Source organism: Numida meleagris, chromosome 3, assembly GCF_002078875.1.
Source record: "Numida meleagris isolate 19003 breed g44 Domestic line chromosome 3, NumMel1.0, whole genome shotgun sequence".
NCBI lineage: Eukaryota > Metazoa > Chordata > Aves > Galliformes > Numididae > Numida > Numida meleagris.
The window spans coordinates 71673854-71696115 of record NC_034411.1 but is presented as its reverse complement, the minus strand read 5'-3'; the positions used below and the strand labels follow the sequence as shown (position 1 = coordinate 71696115).

The following is a 22262-nucleotide window of genomic DNA, read 5'->3' as shown; positions in this document are numbered from 1 at the left end:
GATGTTTTAAGTTCCAAAGTTTTGAGTGTAGAAACCTCAAAGCTGCTAAGGAAACAAAGAAAATCCTTTGTAAGCTCTGCTGATGAAGGAGTCCTGGGGAGCACCCTGTGCACAGCCCGAAGGAAGAGAAGGAGAGCGTGTTACCTGGGGCTGCCCAAAGGCCACGCTGGCAGCACTCACCTCCTGCATTCCCCTGCCACGGAAACAAGAAACTCCTGCCACTGGGATAACGACCTTACAGAGAAGACTGATGACTCTTCCCCTACAAGAAGCATCCTGGATTGTCCTCCTCTGCACAGTAGTTTCCCCTCCCACTACTACAAACTCTGCCAAATATAACTCTTGCCAAAATATTTCAGAAAGTGGAGATGATTACTTCTAACTACAGTAAAAACTAATCAAGACATTTAACTAGATGTGAACTCAGCTCTGGGGCTTCCAGAAATTCCCTAGTGAATAGCAACTGCTATATACTCCTGTGTACAGTGGAGACAAATAATCTCAATGGCAGCACATCACTGGATTCCTCTTTTGAACTACAGCTATTACTATACGTGACTACAGTACCTTTGGAATGGCAACTTATTTCTGTATGTAAAACCAGATGAAAGGAAGTTCTAATAATACTCCTTGCAAGAAAAAAAAACTCATAATTTGAACCCATTGTCAGCAATGGAGAAAACTCTTCCGTCCAGTTTTGGCTTATAGAAGCAAAAACAGAGAAAGATTGGGATTAGTATTTTCCCTCAATCCTTTAAAAAACAATAGATTGTAACTAATTTCTTACTTATCACAGTCTTTATCTTTTGCCAATGAAGTTCTATTTCATAGTTACAACAAAGAATGCTTTATCGTTACTAGAACTTCATGTGTTAAAAAAAACACGTAAGAAAGAAAACTCCTTGATCAGCAGACATCATTAAGGCCCTATATTGCCAATTTGTCACTGGCTCAATTCCCTTTTAAGAACATACCTTCTAGCTAGAGGCTTTCACTGTTTTTCAGTGTTAGCAACTCTTCATTCTAAGGATTTGTGCCCGAGCCAATGAAATTTTATCCAGGCTGAAAAGTCTCAGACAATAGTTCTCAGAAATACAGCATCACCCACAAGAGGTTACTTCTAACAAGTCTGATTTTATGTCAGCATTAACATTTTCATTGCTCATGACATAAAAAAATAAGAGCTTTTACATTTACCACTAAGATTCCTATGCATCTTCTAGGTATCTAAAATCCTCCGACACCTTTTCTAACAGCTGCCAAGTTCCAAATTTACTCTTGTTCAGAGATATCTTGTTATAATCTGTAAATACAATACTTTCTTTAAAATGCGTGCAAAACAAGGTCATTTGGCCAGTGCAATTTGATTTTAATTCAGTTCATTTTGTATTTCAATTTGTATTTGTAATACAAGCTTTACATTTTTTCTTCACACATTATAAAGAATTCATCATACAACGCAACATGAAATATACAACCATACATTAAAATTTACAGCCAGCAATAATGAGACTCAAGTTTTTCCTACTGTAATTGTGGTTTTGGTTTCTTTAAAAGAGAATTTTGACAGTGCTGCGTATATGGATGAAATACTTCATAATAAGCATTACATCAAGATAAGAAACTCAAGCCATAAAGACACACATTGCCCATTACTGTACACAACAATGTCTTCTTTGTTCATTGTGGTTTTTAAATATATCAATGCCAACAAGTGCTTAAATTATGCTGTGAATATGCTCTCTATGAATAAACACTAAAGAGTCATGTATCAGCAAATACCAGAACTTCCAGTTCAAAAACCCACAAGTATAATAGGGGTCTTGAGCTAGCAGAACTTATATTTACAAGAACTCGGGATTTGTTTCTCAAAGCATGTTACAAACTATTTCAAGCAAATGTAGAATCAAAACCTTTAATAATGAATTTAAAGCACTGAAAACAGCTGCATTTAGTGCAGAGAATCATAGTGATGTAAAAATTTTTGTTGTTGTTTGGCTTCAAAGAAGTTAACAAAAGTCACTGGGCACTCCTTGAAAGGCAGTGTGGAACACTTCAAGGGTGCTGGGAGCTTCTCTTCAGAGGTTTGAAATCAACTCTGTACACAGAAAATTCCACTCAGCAAGTCAAGGAAATAACACCATGCCTTAAGAATCAGCAGCATTATGACCAAAGATCATAAACTCTTCCAAAGTACAAATGAGGTGATTATCATGCTAAAAGATAGTACGCAGAACATCAGAATTGTGCATTTCGCTGAAAGCATACACTTAAAATCTGAAGCTTTGATTACAGAGACAATATGCTTTTTAAAGAAAAATCTGCTCAAAGGAAACAGCTAAAACAAGAAGAGACTGCCCTAAGGTTGCTCAGGTGATCACACAATACGTTGCAAATTTTGTTTTCCTATACCTCACACGTAAGAATTAATTTTCTGCAGAGTATTTTCTCAGAACTTATGTTTTAGTGTTACAATCACATAAGCAGAAAAGTATGACTAATTTAAATGTCAATTTGTCCCCTTTTATTCCATTACAAAAGAAAAGAGAAAGCAAGATGTAGTCTGAGTAATAAGACAGGTACATGGTAATTTGTTTTTATTTCAACACTTCTTTAATGTTAATGCTGTACTTTATAAAACATCATGCAGGAACATAAACAGCTTTATGACCATACAGACAAGATGGACACAGAAGGTTAATTCCATAATCTATGTTATTTAATCACACACCTAAATTAACAGCTAGAAGAACACGCTGTACTGTTTATGCAGATGTGCTCTAGCACAGCACTGCATTTTCAACAGGGATTGATACTTGCAGAGAAAGAATATAACCCCTTTTTCACAGGCATCACGAATAACAGAGAGGAGTACTTCTTCAAATGTCAGATAAAGCTTTAATTCCTATTTTTTTCTTTTATTTTTCTCTTTAGTGTTGCCATTTGGGGCACACAGAAATATGATCGCTTCCATTAAATAATTCAACTTGTGTTTACTTTGATCAGCTGTGACAATAAATTCATCTGACTGTTTACAAGCATAAAAGGTATCTCCTTTCCTATTTGATCTAATTTCACTATGTTTCAATTTCAGTGACTGTCTCTAACCGTGCAGTAAGATGCACACAAAAAATTGTGATACCCTATTGGACATCTCATTTCAGTCAACTTTTTACTTGTTTCTCTCCATATTCATTCCCTCTTCGCACTTTCACAACTGCTTCAAATTCTCCAGAAGCATATCGCCCCAATCCTACATCAAGGAGATTAATAAACAAGGATGCCACCTCTGCATCACAAAAAAAAAACAACCCACGTTAATATTTATGATAGGACCTGAACCTTTGCCATTCTAGAATATGATGTGAGAAGAAAATTAAGATTAAAAGAAAACTTGATTTGTTCTTAAGGAAAAAAAGCAAGCTACTGATTTATTTAGGGAAATGGTGTACCAAATGGAATGAAAGGATTTTTATTGGCCTTTTTCTTTTGGATTCAGAGAAATAATTTCTCTGCACAGAACCACAGCACACATAGCTTTGCTCATCTCACCTTCTTTCTTACTTTCTCTTAACAAACACATACTTGTTAGCAGTTTTCCTTAGTTGATTCATAGCCTCAGATTCTCTTCTCTGAGCAGCTCCAGCCAATAACAACATAATGCAAAGTTGCTGATTAAACATTAGAATTGTTCCATTGTTTGAAGCTCGAACAAGGAAGCAGAACAGCAGAAATTTAACAAAAAAATATTAAGAATGCTGTTACAGTTCTTTGATATGTTTTAGAGAAGTCTAGGTTGCTCCAGAGCATAGTGGATCAAACTATCTAGTCTTGTTTGCTTGTAGTTACTACCCAACATCCTAGTATCAGATGAAGAGCACAGAAGGAAAAGCAGCTTAATTTTTTACAGAAAAAAACAAACATTTGTATGAAAAGAAAGTAATGGGGAGAAAAGTAATGCTATTTTTATTAAACTGTCACTTCTGTAATTCTAATCCTCTGATTCAAATACTATGTTATATTTTCCTTCTTTTACTTTTCCACCTGTGATGGACAGTGTATGTTGGTGAAAGGCTTCACAACAACAAGCAACAAGAAAGTATCCTGTCCAACTTGCCTACTTATATCTCTAAAAATTTCTCTTGCATGTTTTGTTGGGAGCAGTGCCTTTTGTTTAAACTTATTTAAAAAAATCAAATAAAGCCCTAAGTTTGATTATGAGTGAATTTTCCTGTCAGCTACAAGCAGATGCTTGCCCATACACATAAAAGACAATTTAAAGCTCGAAAAAAAAAGTCAGGAGATCTTTACCATCTACAGCCAATCCAATTTCAAGTTCTGCTCAGCAAAATGATAGCTGAGCAGTGACAGTTACCAGTCATGTTCAGAATGTACTTCAGCTGCTGCTCCATCACAAATGTGAAATCTCAAACTAAGTCACTTGAGTAAAATCAAGAAGACTGTTCAACCATCAGTATAAACAAAATTATACAGTCTTAACCTCTGACACAATAATCTGAGATCTTTGAAGGTGATTTCTTCCAGAGAATAGAGATCAACAGTACTTTTCAGACTTTCTCCTCAGATCTCAAAAAGCTGTGAGAATTATCTCTTAGAGCCTACACAAAGTGAGGTAAGGAGAATTACAGGAAGACTATGGTGCTAGAAACAGAATAGATACACCCAAGGTAGAGTGATTCAGAGGTCTAACCAAAAGCACTTTAAAGCAGGGCTCACCAATTCTCTAGTTTGAAAAAAAATGGTAATGGTTTTAGTAGACATGGGTCAACTACCACAAAGAAACAAGTTATTGAGGGACATTGTTTCTGTGGTAATTACCTACAAACCCCATGGCAAATGCCTACAATTCAAGGTGGCTGACCTTGTAACTACCTTGCATTAACTCTATCACCATTACAGACAGCTAGCTAAACCTTGGATGTAGAAGCACATATAGTTTACCAAAAAACAGATAACAAAACACAACTAACCTTGAAGCATGTGCTAGGTGTTAACTGCTTATAAATGAAAAAAGTTGAAAACACTTGTTCCTACCTCCACTTTTGTTCGGTAAAGAATGAGACGCTTTAGGCTGCCCACTTTGGCTATGTGGTTGAAAGCTTGAGGTGGTATCTTATCGCACGATGAGAGATTTAATTCCTGAAGATTAGGACACATTTCAGTAATGACCTCCAAACATGTTTCATTGAGGAAATGGCCACAAGACAACTCGAGACGTACAAGTTCAGAGCCACAAACTTTCAAGAACCTGCAAAAATTCACATTTCTAGTAAAAAAATAAATCTTAGAATAATGTCAAATCCTTAAGCATGTAAAATAGGAAATACTTCCTTCCAGCAATGAAAAACCTACAGACCACAGCACTTACATCAACTCAATTAATTAATGGAAAACATGATTAGGTTAAAGTAAATTAATCATAACCACTCTGAAGAAATTACTTGTGAACCAAGTCTGTACAAATCCTGAAGAGCAAACTAATGAGTTGTTGAGTTAGATATCAATATTCAAGAACTGAAGGTGGTCTGACAGTTAAGGCTTTTTCATCAGCATTAGATACCACACGTAACCTAGATATTATACTTTTTGCACAAAATAGTATTTGACTGCACACATTTTAAGAAACACCAAAGGCTATATTATGCTATACATGCTAAAGCAGCCTTAAAAAACAATTCTACCTTGAAAATGAATTGCAAAAGCATCATTGCAAGGGGAGGAGCAAAACAAAGGTTTTGTTGGCCTTGAATATTCGGTTCAGAAAGTTGGAAGATGCTTCCTTCTTGCCATTTGCTCCAAGTCAATGCAGCAAAATACAGCACAGTACTTTAAAATGTTTTTAACTGGTGGCCCCAAAGACAATTTTGACAACAGCCTGCAAGTTTCCACCAATATTTTTGTATTTCTTCTCACCTAAAAAAAAATCTGCTTTTTCTGTATATTTACAATTGCAGCTTTAGTTTCACCTCAAAGTTCGAATAACTTCTTGGGTTTAAATGATACAACAGAAATGCCAAGAAGACCTGAGACTTCTACTTGCAAAAAAAATCTATTGCTACAGGTGCTACCAAGTGTTAGCTTTACCAAGATTTTGCTGTTGCTGAAACTAGGACAAAACAGTTGCTTCTTTTAAAACAGACACATTCAGGGAGGCATTACAAAATGACACTAAAGAATAATGGAGGACTTGATGTTCCTCTTTCAAGATACATGTTATCAAGTCTTCTTTCCCTGTTTTTCATTACACACTCAAGTCTACTTGCTATTCATGATCACCAACCTTCCTGATTCGTTTTACACGCTACCCAGCTCCCTATGTCTTACTTTCGTCACACAGATCCCAGGGAATAGTGAGAGAAAAGGAGATTCCAGAGTGCAATCTCCACTCCAGGAAGTTTCCAAGAGTCATCTGAGACCTCAATTGACCTGATCCAGAGCTGGGGTCATCTGCACCTCAAGTTGGAGCGTGGAGTAGCTGACCTTCAGAGGTCCCTAATGTTCATGAGTTTATGGAAAGAGACAAAGAGAGGCACTGAGAAAGAGAGACAAAGCACTTGGGGGTTTTGCTAAGTATGGTTTTAAGTATGGCATTCAAATCTCTTTCATTGTTCTTGGGCAGGACCACAGTCTCTCTTCAGAATCCATTTTACCTTGTAAAAAATTAATCAAACATCAAGCACCTATTTGTTGTTTTCATACCAGCTACAGTGAATTCACCTGTAAGCTAGACCTGTGAGCTTTCCTACATAGGAGTGTCAGAACCAAAATTACATGACAGTTCACAAAAATTAATACCAGATATCTAAACATTAGACTGCTATTTCAGACCAGCAGCAGAGTTCAACACTGTCATGGAGAAACAGGAAGTAAATTCCTTGGAACTCTGAGTAGAGACGTACAGACTCACTGCTGATAGCCAATTAGCCAATTCCTCTCTTTAATGAGTGCTTTAACAACACATTCACATGGCTTCTTTCATCAACAAATCACTGGGTTTGTTTCAATGGTGATAGTTTCCATAAAACCTTGTCAATTGCCATTTATTATACCTCTAGCTTCCAATTTGCTAATGGATAAATATTTTATTAACTATTCCATTACAATAATGGATGTTAGGTTAACTGCCATATAATTTAACAGGGCTCAGCCATTATAAATATTGCTACAGATCAACACTTTCCTCCTCCTGTCACTATTAGAAGTTAACATTACTCGGTCAGAGAAGCACTCATTTAATCACCCAGACTTGGATAAGAACAAGCTCACCATCTTAAGGAGTTATCAGGATAACATTTTATTTAAATTCGTTATACTTAAAACATAGAGACAGAGCAAAAACAGCAACAGTAATGAGCACTACACTTATTCATGGCTTTATTGCCTTTTTAGAATAAGTTATTTAGGAGACATTAAGAAGAAAGTAAGTCGAGGGCAATAAGGGGGCCACAGCAGGGTACAAGAACAAACCAACAGGCATGAAGTGAAGCAGTGAAAAGAAAGTTGAGGGAGTCAGCAACCAGAACATGGCAGAGTACATTAGTCAGAACTGCTGAGTTCACCCCAGTCTTTGCTTGAACTGCGTAGACTGCTTGGGCAGAAGGTTTTTCTAAGTTACTTCCACACAGATCTCCAAAGGCTTATAAGCAAGGTAGAACGTGGGTTCTCAGGCTTTCAGGGCAGAAGTGGCATTTCCTTCATATTCCTGAGATTTAGCAAATACTAGATGCCTGCCTGGCTGTGACTTACTCATTTCAAAACAGCCAACTCCAAAAAAAGTGCGTGCTATCCAAAGGAACGCTTCCTCATATACCTCTCTTTTACTCACTGAAGATTGACTGTATCCTACCTACAGGATCTCCTCCTTTCTGCACAGTCATTCATCTCATTAGACAATTTCTAAAGTGATTTCCCTTCTTATTTGTTATGAAACAGAAACAGTCGAACCACCTAGAAGAATCTGAATGTGTACATTTAGTTTGCTAGGCAGTAGAACGGACTTCTAAGTTCACCCTCACTCTAAACTTTTGCATTTCAGCCTTTTTGTTTATTTTCACAGAATCATAGAATGGCTTATAGGTTGGAAGGGACCTTAAAGATTACCTAGTTGCAAACCCCCGCCACCCTTCTCACCTTCCAGCACTTTCTGCTTTGATGTTCATTTCCCCCCAACTCGATTCCACCTCAGCCATGAAAAGTGAGTTAGCTCTACTGAAATCCAAGTCTGTATCAAATATTTCCTATGATCCAAAATTAAAATATCAAGGTATAAGAGACAAGCATTGGTCATGTCAGAGTTGACTGCCTAAGACCTCCCAAATAAAATCCCCCAAACACTTTAGGCACATACTTAAGAGGGTTCTGAACGCACCGTATTTGCTGTAGTGGTTTTTAACAGAATAATACTGTTTGTACTACAAATGATACACAGAAATCTACATGCAGAAGTCTGTTTCTAAACTGTCATCATCATTTACCTGTTTACAACTCAGAGCAATTATTCAACATCTTGGTGACTACTATACCTCCTATCAACCCGCTTCATTTTTCCTATACAGGTCTTATTCTCCCATGCTGACATTCCCATTGCATGAACAAATTCACTGCACACCTCTAAAGCCAAGGGAATGCATTGATTATGTGAAGTTTTCTGCGAAATCTTTGTTTACTCCCTGTCATTTTACATTCCAGACACTTGAGATTGCTCAAATAGTCATGACTTTTACTTTTCTGTATACTTTTAGTTCAATCTAAAATACAAAGTTCAGTTAATTTATATTATATTCTGAAATGAAAATTTTATGATAGTCATTTTTAGCCCTAAGGAGTAGAAGCTATCAATAAGTTAAAATACCTTCAGCTTTGCCTCAGGATGTTCATATGCCTGAAGCATTCTATGTGCTCATGATAACACAGTATTTGCTTCAGTCATTTCTTAAACTACTCTTAAAAAAAGTTACTACTTTAACACATTTTTGAAGGAAAATACATTTGGATTTTTTTTTAAGCAGCACACAAATTTATACAATTTACATCTTTTAAGATTCATAAGAAAATGTGGATAAAAACATTTTAAAGATATTTTCCAAAATAAAACTCAAGCAAGAGTACCATGTAAACAAGCATATACTTGCAGAAATCAGAATCTAAACAGGACAGTTGAAAGAATCAAACTAATTCTACTGGTTTTCAATTCAACAGTGCCAATTTTAACACCAAGTACTGAGAAAAGTGCAAAAAATAAAAACAAAAAGAGGCTCTGCAAAAGTTAAACAACTGTTATCTACTGACGATATGGTAATTTGGCTTTAGCATTTTCCTGACTTTATACTGCAGCAATTTGCTGAGTTTGTGAGGTTACTTACTAATTTCATTTAGAAAATAACTTTTCCTCTCCTTAAATGGACAAATATAACTTGGCCTTAATAAGGGAGGTAACGGTGTCCCTCAAACTGTTACAACTTCCAGGCAGAATTCTCTACATTTCCACTGCAGCGGCTTGACAGCCATTTATGGCTGTTTATACAGCAGCTTACCATAAAACGGGTAAACCTGAAGTATTGGAACAAGCAGTTTAGGCTAGTTTGAACTCAACCTCAAGTTACAAGAAGATTTTTTTTTACCAACTAAATCCAAAATTAAAAAAAACCAAACCAACAACAAAGCTTGTTAATCTACAGGCCACCTCACTGCCATACCAAAAATTTTCTTTGCAGAGAGAGAGAATAGCAAGGACAGGAAAAAGTCAAAGAGAAGCATAAAGACAAGCTAGCAAATGTTTTCAGAAACACTCACGCAGTGGGCAGCGAGATAGGATTTTACATTAATAAACATAGCAGTAATGTCCTCTACTTTCATATTTAGAGACACAAGTATTTCATTCCTGCAAAGGACAATTGTAATTTGAAAACATGAATAAGTTTTTAGGAAGACATCAGCAGATAACTGAGAAAACAAGCAATGCACTCTCCTCGGACAACTGCCAACCTTCTCTGCAGTGCTCATATTCTGAAGAGTAAACTAGAAAGAAACAGAACTCCTAAAAAAAGTCAAGTACCTCCATTCTTTGGAAACTCTGGTTTGGCTAATAAATCCCAAAAGTCAGGCCAGGTGAGAAATGTCTAGAGGTCCAAAAGGAAAAACTGTGGGAGTTCATGACTAGCATGTACTGGATCATGCAATTAACACATAATGGTGATACAATAATTTTAGAAATGCTGACTAAAATTAAGTGCTATTAGTTCAGCAGTAGAAAACAAAAGAAAAAACAGTGATTAGTTAAAAGATGTTTTCAACTAACTGGAAGCCAGATATGACAGAACGGCAAGTTTACAATTTGCTGAGCTTAGACATTCATTTCTTTCAATACTACACAAAATTTTCAAGAAGCACTGCATATTTTAAAGAAACACAAAAACGAAGAAAGTCACATAAAGACGCACATTCTTTAAGTTTTCAAAAAGACAGACTTAATAAGCTAAACATCAGAAGGCAAACACTTCATTATTTCAGAATTGAATTAAAGCTTACACATTTATTTTCTGCATAATCTATCTGATGTGAAATCCAAATTTAGGAGAAATTTTTGTATCCAATTCAACTAAGTGGTGCCCATCTCCTTTTTCTCCCAACAAGAAGAAAAGAGCATAGCATAGGGCTTTTGGATTATACCTTAAGGTCAGTAAAAAGGAAGTGACATTCTCATCTTGAGAAAGTATTTATTCAAATTATCGTACTCAAGTGCCTCAAGGAAGGCACTCAGGCACCGAAGGAAAGAAAACATTTCAATACCTTTTAACCTTTTAATTCAGAAAACAAATGAAAGCTAATACATTTTTAAATATATTAAACATTCCTGTTTCTTATCGGTCAAGTTCACCCACCATTGCTGATTATCTCTTAGTTGAAGCAGCAATTTTTGTTTAAATGAAATGTGTTGATAGATGCTGTTTAACTAATGCAAACGAGTGAAGAAGCAAAAAACGATATGTTAAGGAAGGAGAGAACACCGATGTTACACAGAGAAGAATCCCTGCATATTTGCTGCTTTAATAACCTATAGCATAGTCATATTTTCAGCTCAGTGTGAAGATGCACATGCAAACCCTCTGCTTTCCAACAGGACTAATGTTTTAAATCATTTTTATGAAAATATTTGCATTTACATTGCACTCCAGTGATTACTTAGGGCCCATACCTTGTAACCACGCATTGTAATCAGTTTACTACTGCAGCCATTCTAATACAGTCCTACTGATGACTCATTTGTACACAGAACAACTGCAGATGTTTTCTTCGAGATGGATTTCCCATTGCTTAGTTCTCATGGAGTCTTTCAGAATCCCAGAAGAAAGCAAAACACTACTCCCACTAGAAGACACCTCTCAGTCACAGGCAGTTTGGAGGTTGGAGACTACAGACTGAAAAGACTTCTACTTCTAGCACCTCTTACTGTTTTAGCATCCCCTCCCACATCATAACAATCACACTCTTTTTGGTAAATCAAAGACACTTCCTGTCTTCTAGTAAGGTTTTAGTTACTTAGTGACGAAGTACTAGCAGTACAGCAAAGTAGAAGTACAGCAGCTCTGCAAACAGAGCTTGTCAAAACACTGCTGAACATTTACCACTGACCTGCTAAATCCAGAAACAGAGATGGCCCCCCTGTTTCCAGTCCAAGATAAATTCAGCCACTGGATGAGAGTGCAGCGAGACTGTAGGTGCTCCAGAGATGTGTCATTAATTCTTGCCCAGTAAGGTTGTAAACTGAGATGAATGTACTGCAGGGGATCACAGCAATGTTGATACAGCAGCTTACAGGTTTGTGCTAGTCTACACAGGTCTGGTACTGTAAGGTGACTCAAAATCAACTGGATGAGCTATATGAAAAAAAGGGGGAAAAAAAGGCACAGATGGTCATACAGCACTCGAAATGCTAAGGAAAAACTGCAAAGGAATAAGAAAAGATGTTCTAACTTCAAAGAAAAGTAAATTCTTTTACTTAAAAGTAACTTCTCAAATACATCATTGATTAACTATTAAGTAGGATTGCAATTCCTTCTCGATTTGACAACATATTAAACAAGAAAGGGAAAAGCAGATCAGCAAATGAAAGTGACAGGAAGCTTTCAAATCAGAAGTTTCTTTACCCATGCTAATTTAAACAGTGATATATATGTAAACACCATGTTTACATATTTCCCTTCACAATGTCTGTACTTTCATTGATCATAACACTGTGCTGGGATCCTCTTTCTTCTCTGGATTTAGCTATAAGATGGTAGCATAGTTGCAGAGAATATGATAATCATATCATGCCCCAGTTTCCCCACAACCTGAATTGATTTCAGAGTTACTCCTCTGCTCCCTTCTCTAAAATAAATAAATCAGTGTTTTATCTTCTACCTGGTATCCTCTCCCACTCTCTCCCCCCCATGATGGACTACGCAACTAGATAAAAATTCAAATATATTCAGCTCTTCTTTTATGAAGTAATCTCTATCTGGTTGTATGCCGGAGTCAAAACTGAAAAGCACCACCCCTTTTTACCTTTATCAAATTGAATCATCTCAGCTTCAGAATAATCACCAGCCCTTCTCACTAGCACCACTATATACTTTTTTAAAAGACTTATTTCACACTCAGATGAAGAAATATCCCATCTCCTATCACGCTCCGGTTTTCTTTCTAAAGAAAGATTAACAGAAATACACATAAGTAATCACTTTAGGGAATAACAAAAACCTTCAATAAAAATTTCTCCCTTAGCTTAGAAATCTGAGAGAAAGCGCACTTGAAAAATTCAGTCTAAAAATTATGTTTAGTTTACTGTGTATCTTTCACAGCTATCAGCTCCTGCACCCCATTTATGTAATTAAGTGAGTAAATCGCTTTCAAGCAGAGGGGGAAGAGAGCCCTATTACTTCCTACTCAGCCCCAGATTTACTATTTGGACACCAAACACTCCACGTATCTATGAATTCTTCAGCAACTTAACATTAAATCCAATGCCAGAGAAGCATTTGCATATACTGAGGTTTCTCTCAGGCTTGATTTGAAGCCTTCCTTCTTCCCTGTCCTAAGAATACCTCCAGCTTCTAACCTCAGCTGGACGCTGAGGATCAGAGCAGACACTACAACATAACAGCAAGGAAATGCACATACACATTGCAGTTAATAAACAACAGTCAACAAAAGTCACTCCCTAAACTGACATTTAGGTTGCTGGCATTTTGGTACAACACACAGCAAGCTAACTAGGAGCTAACGTAGATGTGAGCTAATATCTTGGTGGGCTTTTTTTTTGTTGTTTTTTTGTTTTGCTCGGACTGTTCAGCTTAAAAGTTGCTGAACACTGTTTTGTCCTTTTAGCAGTAGGTACCTAAATACATACACATTTTTCTAAGATCATCTATTAACTTTCAACAGTTATTCAATATTCTGAAAACAGTTTCAGGCTGTTTTGCAACCTTTCAGCATTCTGTAATCCAACTAAATATCTATTTTGTCTTCTCCCTCAGACTTTTCCACTGCTTATTTATTAAGTTTTCTATAGCAAACAGCTCAGCAATTACAGCTGCAGTTAGCTAAATTTATGCCTACAATTAATTTGGTATAATTAATGTCTGATACAAAGAAACACTAATTCTGCTCACTGGAAAAAAAAAGTTAATTTCTGATTTCTGAACAGTAAAAGCAATGGTGAATGAAACTATAGATGCCTCACCAATATCCCTTTACACTCACTGATGACTTGAATGAGTATTTCATAACATAGAGATATCGCAACCCTTCCCCATCCAAGAAGGAATAGCTGAGATGAAAAAAAATTATTTTCTATAATTTTTTATAATTTTTTTAATATTGTTGTAGTGTTCATTTTTTCTTGCTGTTGATTAAACAAAGATAACAGGTTCCAAATCTACAGGCTAATACCCATTAATCGCTGCTGGCCTTTGTCAGCAATCCGCTATCTGCATCCATGTATCCCTGCACAGAGTACAATTTGATACCGTTGTGTGTGACACAATGTGCTCTATTGTGCTATGCTGTGGTCACAGTGATTCCATGAATGCCACAGAACTGAGTATCTGCTTTGAAAACCTATTTTATAATGCTGTTTCCTGCAATCAAATGTTTTAACTCTGGATTTCAGAGTTCTTCAGGCACATAGCTTCTAATAGTATTTATCAATAACGTTTCTCCAGCTTTTTTTTTTTTTAAATATGAAGCACAGCAAGCAATAATCATTAATAACTAATAATACACTTTCTTTGGCTACAGTACAACAATGTGGAAATTGATTTTGTCAGAAGACAATGCACAAATACTAGCAAAGCCAAAAATTTCTGCACTATGAATTTCCTCCTTCAGTTCTTCTATTTGAGCCCTTCCAATATGAAAACACATTGGCCTATACAAACCACAATTCAGGAATACTTGTACTTTTTCGTTCTGCAACTACAGCTGCCACAACTTACTCTAAAGAACTAGAGCTGACATCAAGAAATGCTCAGATAAAGGATCAGTGCACAAAAAGGAAAAGAAGGATGAAAGGAAGCAGATGATAACATCCCGTGACTACTGGCATTCCTCAGCATAGTTTAAGGAAACATAGTTCCTAGTTTCATGATCCTATAGCTTGCACGCTACCATTTAAGCCTCCCCTTTTCCTTATTATACTCATGTAAAGTCAACTACACCACAGGATTTTATAACGAAAGAGTACAAGCACTCATCTCCTCAGCAATGAAAGGCTGAAGGTTTTAACCCCCATCCTGATATGAAGAACAGGAAAGCATCTTACTGATAGACTGCACAAATTATCAAGGCTCCAGGAAGACTAAAGCTGTAGAGATCTTCTCCACGTACCATCGCTCAGAGCCTAGTCTGCTATGGCAACTGGAAGTATATTAGCCATTACCTGAAGGGAATCTTGTGCCATATGGTGATTAGCTGTTAAAACAGCTTCTAAGACCCTTGTGAGATTCTCAATCCAAAGAGAGACACAAAATCTTACCAATTATCTGAAAGCCTATAAATATTTATTCTTGAAGGATTTGTTCTGGAACGATGCAAGAAGTATACTGTGAGGGGGGAAAAAAAGCAAAAAACGAAAAAACGCTCCTTCTTATTGCTTCAGTTCTTTTAAGTATCAGTTAAGGGTCTTACATTTAAGGTCTTAGGTTTAACGCAGGTCTTACATTTAAGGCCCTTTTTCCTGGAATGTAGGTGTCAAATCCATACTTAGTGGTAAAATTCACTTTCCCAACAGACACAAACTGCTCATAAATCTTGTAAGCAGCTTCAGAAAAAAATAAATAAATAAACAAACAGCTTCAGGGGATGAAAAACATCTGATTTTTTTTAATATAAATTTTCAAAACAAAAAGATACTTTGGACTGCAGCATGCAGTATTTCTCCTACTCCGCTGAGGAGAGCAGGAGTTAAGGTCTCAGTACCTGGCGTACCTTAGTGAATCTCACACTGCACACAGGGCCCACTGTGGCAGGCATTTCTCCCCTTTATTGGAGGCTCTCAACTTGTTTAGGCCTTCAGGTCTCAAGCACTCTGCAAATCTGAATATGACAAAGGCCTTACTCCTTCCACTTTACAAGCAGCACAAGCTAATCAAAAGAGAAAGGCAAGGCCATGAAGACGCTCCTAGGAAATCCTCTTTCGATTTTAAGGTAATTTTGAGAATAAGTACTCTACAGCTATTACGGATCAGCTAGCAGTCCATGAGCGGGGAAGGAAAATTCTCTTACCAAGTTCTTTGCTTCTAAGGAATTCTCTGCCCCAGGATCTGAGCATTCTCTTATTTTGTGCAAATTAGACCATAACAGTGTTTTTAGAGCTCATGCTGCAGCAAGCCATTCTGAAAGTAACATAATCTAAGAAAGCATGGTCTGCAGAAGTTTCAGAAAGACATGGAAAGCAAAACAGACTAGAAGAGCTGTTGTCTATTTTAAGAGCAGCATAGAAGACCATTCAGCCTGAACATTTTGTGTATTATGTAGGGTAGTATGAAGAGCCTGAAACAGCTCAAGTAAGAAACAGGCAAGTATGAAGACTAAGGACAGCTACACATTCATGATGTGCCGTGTGAACCTATAAAAAGATACATCATTTTCATGTAATACATCAAAGTCAGAACTGGAAGGAGTTGGTGGTTTCTTTACTTCACCAGTACATTCTTTGAACACTTCCAGAAAAATCTGACACTTGTCATTCTCAAAAACAGCATATAGATACTGTTCCCATATCAGATGGGATAAAACGTTGCCATACTACAAAGCACAACATTTTTGTTGTTTCTGTACCCAAGCCTTCCAGCTGGACAGAGAAAGCAGAGACTGGGATTGCTGCAGTCACAAAACCAGTCCAGGAATACTCTTTTGTAGTTTTCTGGTAAGTATTCTAGCCATATTTTCAGGTTCTTTAAATCAAAGTAGAAGAAAAAAAAAAGTGCTTGGTATTGATAGACCATATAAATGCATTCATGAAAGCAAACATGTTAAAAAATGGATAAAAAAGGAAGCCAGTACACAAAAAAGAAAGCAGAAAAGCACAATGGGGTACACAGAGATGGAAGTTCATAGGAAGAGTAAGACTACATATAATTATACACATTAGAACTTTGATGATTTGTATAATTACACAGAACAAAAATGAGTCTAATTAATAGTTGCCTCTCTGATTGGCAACTACACTACAAATCAACTTATCAAGCCTTTTCAAACAAGACTTCCCAGATTTAAATCACATTTTCTCTATAATGAATTGTAGTCACTGACACTAAAACAAAAAAAAAAAATTGAAAAAAAAAGATATTTACATGTTCTGAACTCAACCACACCCCTGCATAAGCACTAAACTACTTTACTTCAGCATAGACACATAAGCACCAATAGCAAAACACATTGATCACTATATGGATCCTAGGGAATTAAAAAAATAATCCTTCTGTTAACTCAGGATGAAGTTAGCACCCTCACTCATTGTTCCACAGCAGCACCAGCAACAACTCATGAAATGAAATAAACTTTTAGAAGAAAAGGTAAGGATTCTCTCTCCTGCAGATGTATTTTCTTTTACTCTTTCCTCTTTACAGAGCAAAGTCCCACAGATAAAAGAAGACATGATAAAAACACAAAACTATTTGATTAGATCACATATTTCTGAATGCGCCCTGCAATCAGTGACAGCATTTCTCACCGTCCTCCTTTGCTTTCACAAATGAACCTACCCAATTCAAGCCAAAAGCACTCTGAGCATTTGATGCATTACTGCAGCAAACAAGAACTGTCAGAAGGAACAATTCTGACTGCCTGAGTCCAGAGGTCTGACCAGCAACTAGAAGCTCCTCTCCACTATGTGCTAATCCAGTTTATTTCAGAAGAGGCAAAGGTCTCTCCTTTGGTGTCTCCTTCCTTACTTTGACTAGTGTATCAGCCTACCATGAACAGCTACACTCCAGTAAGAATTTCCAGGTCAGCACACAATATACAGCAATATCATACAGGAAACTACAGGACAGACACATTTATTTACCTACAACGACTCTGAGCCCACTTGCAACTGCCCCGCTGGCAGGGGAGCTGAAAAGAGTACTTTACAACTATTTTCTGTGCCAATGATAGAGTTAAAAGTAGCAAATGCATCAAAATAAGAGTGTGCGGAAGTTCAGCTATAGCTTTTTTTTTTTATCCATCATGATTCAAAACACCTGCACAGAAGAACCTTATTTCATAATAATATGAACATTTTATGGCAGCTGCAAGAACATAGTTTTGGGCTTCTACAAAAGAGATTGGGGAAAGAAACTTTTAACCAATTACAGACTACTGCTTCCAGGTCGCATTCATTCTTTTTCTCTCTTTTGTGTTTTCTCTATCAAGGACTAAAACTACTTGTGTCTGTACAACTGGAAGATCCTAAGTCCAAAAGCCAGAAATGTAAGGCTAGAATAACAGGTATAATAAACTGTGCATGAGCAAAGAGATTCCTGAAAAAGAAAAGTGCCATAACTGGCAAACTGACTTGTTAGTATCCACCCACTGAAGCAGATAGATTATTGCAACTCAGGCACAACTACACAATAGTTACAGGAGACTCACAAAAGAATGCAAGGAACTGGGAAAAACAAGTCTTGATCAGTACCCCATACAGATCCTTTGTACTCAATTATTAAGACAACTGTATTAAGTATAAACATGATTTTCTTACCTCGTAAGGCAGCTTATCAAAGTACCCATTACTTGGCCATTCTCTGAGGGCAACAATGCTGAACTGTTTATTAAGAGCATCCATTCCACAGCCATACTTCTCTTCATCCTCGTCTTCATCAATATCATTCATATCAATCATCGAAGGCTTAAGTGAGAGCACAGGTCTCTCTTTCACACCATGTAGTACTACTGCATCTAATTCAGTGTAATAGTCCAGAAGAGAACTGTTCACTTCCAGTCGAATTAAGTTTGTGGGAAAGTTTATTTGTTTGATACTAGGTGTGAATTGCCGAGCCTGGGGACCATTCACTTTTGTAGGTGCCTCAGACCAGAGGACCTCCCATCTGTAAAAAATAAAAATAAAAATAAAAAAAAAAATGCAAGCAAATACAGAGCTTAAGATCAAAGTTACAAAACCAATTTCTGAACACAGACAGAGTGCTTTTGTCAGAATTGCTTAAGAAGCAAGAAACACGGTTGAAAGGCCAATGAAAATTGTTATGTATTGTCACCAGACTTTGTAAATTTCTAAAGGATGAATTTAACAGGACACACTACTCTATAACCACAGCGTATTTTCTCTGCATTGCTAACAAAGCAAACAGAATACTCATTATCATGCACTTGTGTTAGATTACCATTATATACACACAAATTGTTCTAACACTTCAGAGGTAAGGTTATTGTAACCAGTAGATTAAAGATGTCTTGGCAATGATTGCCTGTTAGTATAAATGTGCAGGGAACAGTCTCGTCAAGCAACCCAAATACACACTCAGCCAACCTCACTTCCCATACAAGGTTTTCACAAAATACACAAAGAGGGAAAAAAAAAAAACAACCCACAGCTCTCACTCATTCACATCAAAGCGATTCGAATCACATCATTAAATTCCTTTAAAAAAACACCTGTACTTTGTTTATGTATCTAAAGTCAGCAAAATATTACTTTTAGAAGTATTTCTTCATCAAATTATCTTATTAATATAATGTCATGGTTAAATATTACCGGCGAGATAGAATCCTCACATCATTCTTTAAAAGAGTTTGCTGAAAAAATACTAAAATTTTGTAACTGCTAAACTGAAATGTTTTTACCCTCTTCGATTTGGTGACAGAAGGTGGTTCAGCCCATGCACAGAGCTTCCATACATACTTGCACACACAAACTTCAAATCTCTTCCAGTAAATGACCCTATTGTCAACTGAGTAAACTGGAGAATCAACTCTTATATTCACTAGGTCTTGAGTGCTCCCAAGCTTGTCTAAAGGCCTGACGACAGAAACATGTTCTTCGTATCTGAATCAGTCCTCACCCACTGATTTTAGAGGTCCTTCAGTCACTGACGCCCACCTTCTCCTCTCCTCTCCCTCATTCTCAAGTCTAGCTTCTAGTAAAGAAAGAAACCTCCAGCAGTCACTACTTCTACTCCCTTTGGTTTATGCTTACAGCCACCTGAGTACAACATCCAGACACTTCCCCATCTCTTCCACCTTTTTCACATCAGCCAGGTCCCAGCTCCAAAGATGTCTCTCAGCCTGCTTGTCTTGTCCCTCAGGCCTCACTCAGAGATGCTGGGCCTGCTAGGAAGCTAGGTACAAGCCACTACCATGAGCTTGAAAGCATTGTTCAGCACTGACAGGTACTGTAGAACACGCAGAAACATTACACGTGCTTTGTTTTCCACAACCAAATGCTTAGACTCTGTCCATTGTAACAGAAAGTAAAACGTATGAAAGGACTTCCACTAAAACATAATACAATATTAACAAGGCACAGACGCTTGATATTTGCTCCTATTTCAAGGATATGAAAATTAATCCATATTAGCTGAAACTTCCATTTCACAATGGACATTTTTAGGAAAGCACAGATAAATTTCCTATCCTACATCATGCCACTGACCACAAATACCTTACAGAGCAATAGGAGGCTTGCAGACATGTTCTGTCAAAGGAAAACAAAAAGCAATGAACTAAAACCAAACATGCAGGATTGGTGAACACATGGCATGTCAGCAAGTACAAACACACTACAGTGTACACTCTGCTGTAAGATTAACAGCATTGTTTTTTAATTTTATTTTTATTTTTATTTTTTATGAGAGACTTTCTATTAAGAGAATCATAGAATGGTTTAGGTTGGAAGGGACCTTTAAGATCATCTAGTTCCAACCCCCTGCTATAGGCAGAGACACCTCCCTCTCTTTTTGCTCAAAGCCCCATCCAGCCTGGCCTGGAATGCTTCTAGGGAGGGGGCATCCACATTGTCACTGGGCAACCTGTTCCAGCGTCTTACCACCCTTACAGTAAAGAATTTCTTCTTAATATCCAGGCTAAATCTACCCTCTTCAGTTTAAAACCATTTCTCTTTGTCCTGTCACTACATGCCCTTCTAAAAAGTCCCTCCACAGCTTTCCTGTAGGCTCCCTCCAGGTACTGGAAGGCCACTATAAAATATTTCATTAATTTAGGAGAGGAACTTCAACTCTCAGAAAAAGTAATAGATTTAGTTCCACTGTCACACTTTCTTGCACAGGTCAATTCCCTAAGCAAATACTTAATGTTGGCACTACACATGACCTTTCTTGAACATACTCAGATCACCACTTGGTATTTGCTTAGACACTTTCATATACCCACTCAGATTATCCTGAGGGAAACTCAAGGCTATTTTTTTTTCCCACTAAATTACACGTACAGTATCATCAACTTTTAACATGCCTTAGTTACTGACTTCTCCTTTCGTGCCCTGGAGAGAGGATTAACTAGCAATAGCTCTAGAAGAAAATGCATCTGGAGGTCTAGATTCATCAAACTGCAAAGGAACAATCTCCTTCAGTGCCTCCAGCTATCAGTCTTTGTAATAAACTAGAGAACAGTAAATCAAAGACACAGCAGGACTTCTACAGTCTTGTAAGACTCCACATTACAAACCAAGTGCTGATGAACAAGATCAGTAACTATTTTCCACTGTCCTCATCGTACTGCTCTCTTTTTCATCAACAGCCCACTAATCTATCTTCAATGGAGTTAGCTATTGGCTTAACTACAAAACTTCCACTCTACAAGGTTGCATTTGTTGTTCTCTCCCTTGGTGACACCACAAACAAAACCAGGACATTGTAATCGCACTGAGCTTGTGGTTGGTAGATACGTTCTTCCCTACTGTACCCATTATCTTAATATACCCACTGATGCAACTGGCAGCAGTCTCTTCACCTAGGATCAGTGCTTTGACTCTCATTGTGCTACAATCTGAATGGGAGCAAAGACTGTACACTTAGAAATGGATAAAAGAAGTCTACATTTCCAAGAGGCCACAGAAAGAACTGCATTTCTTCTGTTCTGGAGTATTGTTCATTACAGCTATCTGCTTCAAAACCTTTTAGAAGAGAGGCATTTTGAGTCATTTCTGTTTTGAGGATGGGTACCTGATTAGCTTCACTACTAAGTTTGGAACAAATGGAGCAACCTTAAGATTCTCCAGAATCTATTTAAACCAAGAGAAAAAGAAACTGCCTCTCAACAAATACCTGGAAACTCCAAAGCACTAACACTGCTTCAATAAGAAGCTTCTACCAGCAACATACCAGGAAGCCTCAGCCTTTACAGAGATAGAGAGGCAATCATATCTGTACTGTGTCTGAGTGACTAGAGAAAATGGGGACTTCAGTGAAGTTTTTCCATTCAGCTTTAATGGAGTTTGTTCTCCCATTTTATCTCTCCATCTCATGAAGGTAGGTGAGAACTCAATCTGCTCAAGAGTTTTGAAATCAAAGACTCCATAGAGTTAGATGGAAAAAAAAAACAGCTGAAAACAACTTTCTCCTTACCTCACTCACCATGAAGGAAAATCCAGCTCAGTGATTTTTAAGCTGAGAAACATACTTGCGCAACAGCACATATATACTGCTTTTTAAATTTTTTTTTGTTGACTTAACGCTGTCGAAAAGCTTTTATGCACAAGCTAAGGTTATGCATGAGCAGTTCTGGTTACTTCAAGAAAATAT

General features: G+C 37.1%; 1 protein-coding gene across 2 annotated transcripts in view; it reads right to left on the bottom strand.

Annotated features, from left to right (window-relative positions):
• The window catches only part of FBXL4 (F-box and leucine rich repeat protein 4), a 58167-nt gene that overhangs the window by 21751 nt on the left and 14154 nt on the right, over positions 1 to 22262 (bottom strand). For both annotated transcript variants that reach the window (XM_021391284.1, XM_021391283.1), the window contains 3 exons: positions 18248 to 18593; positions 11653 to 11897; positions 5056 to 5269 (listed from right to left, as the gene is read on the bottom strand). In XM_021391284.1, coding sequence (XP_021246959.1) covers positions 5056 to 5269; positions 11653 to 11897; positions 18248 to 18593 — 805 coding nt within the window. The remainder of the gene's footprint in view (positions 1 to 5055; positions 5270 to 11652; positions 11898 to 18247; positions 18594 to 22262) is intronic.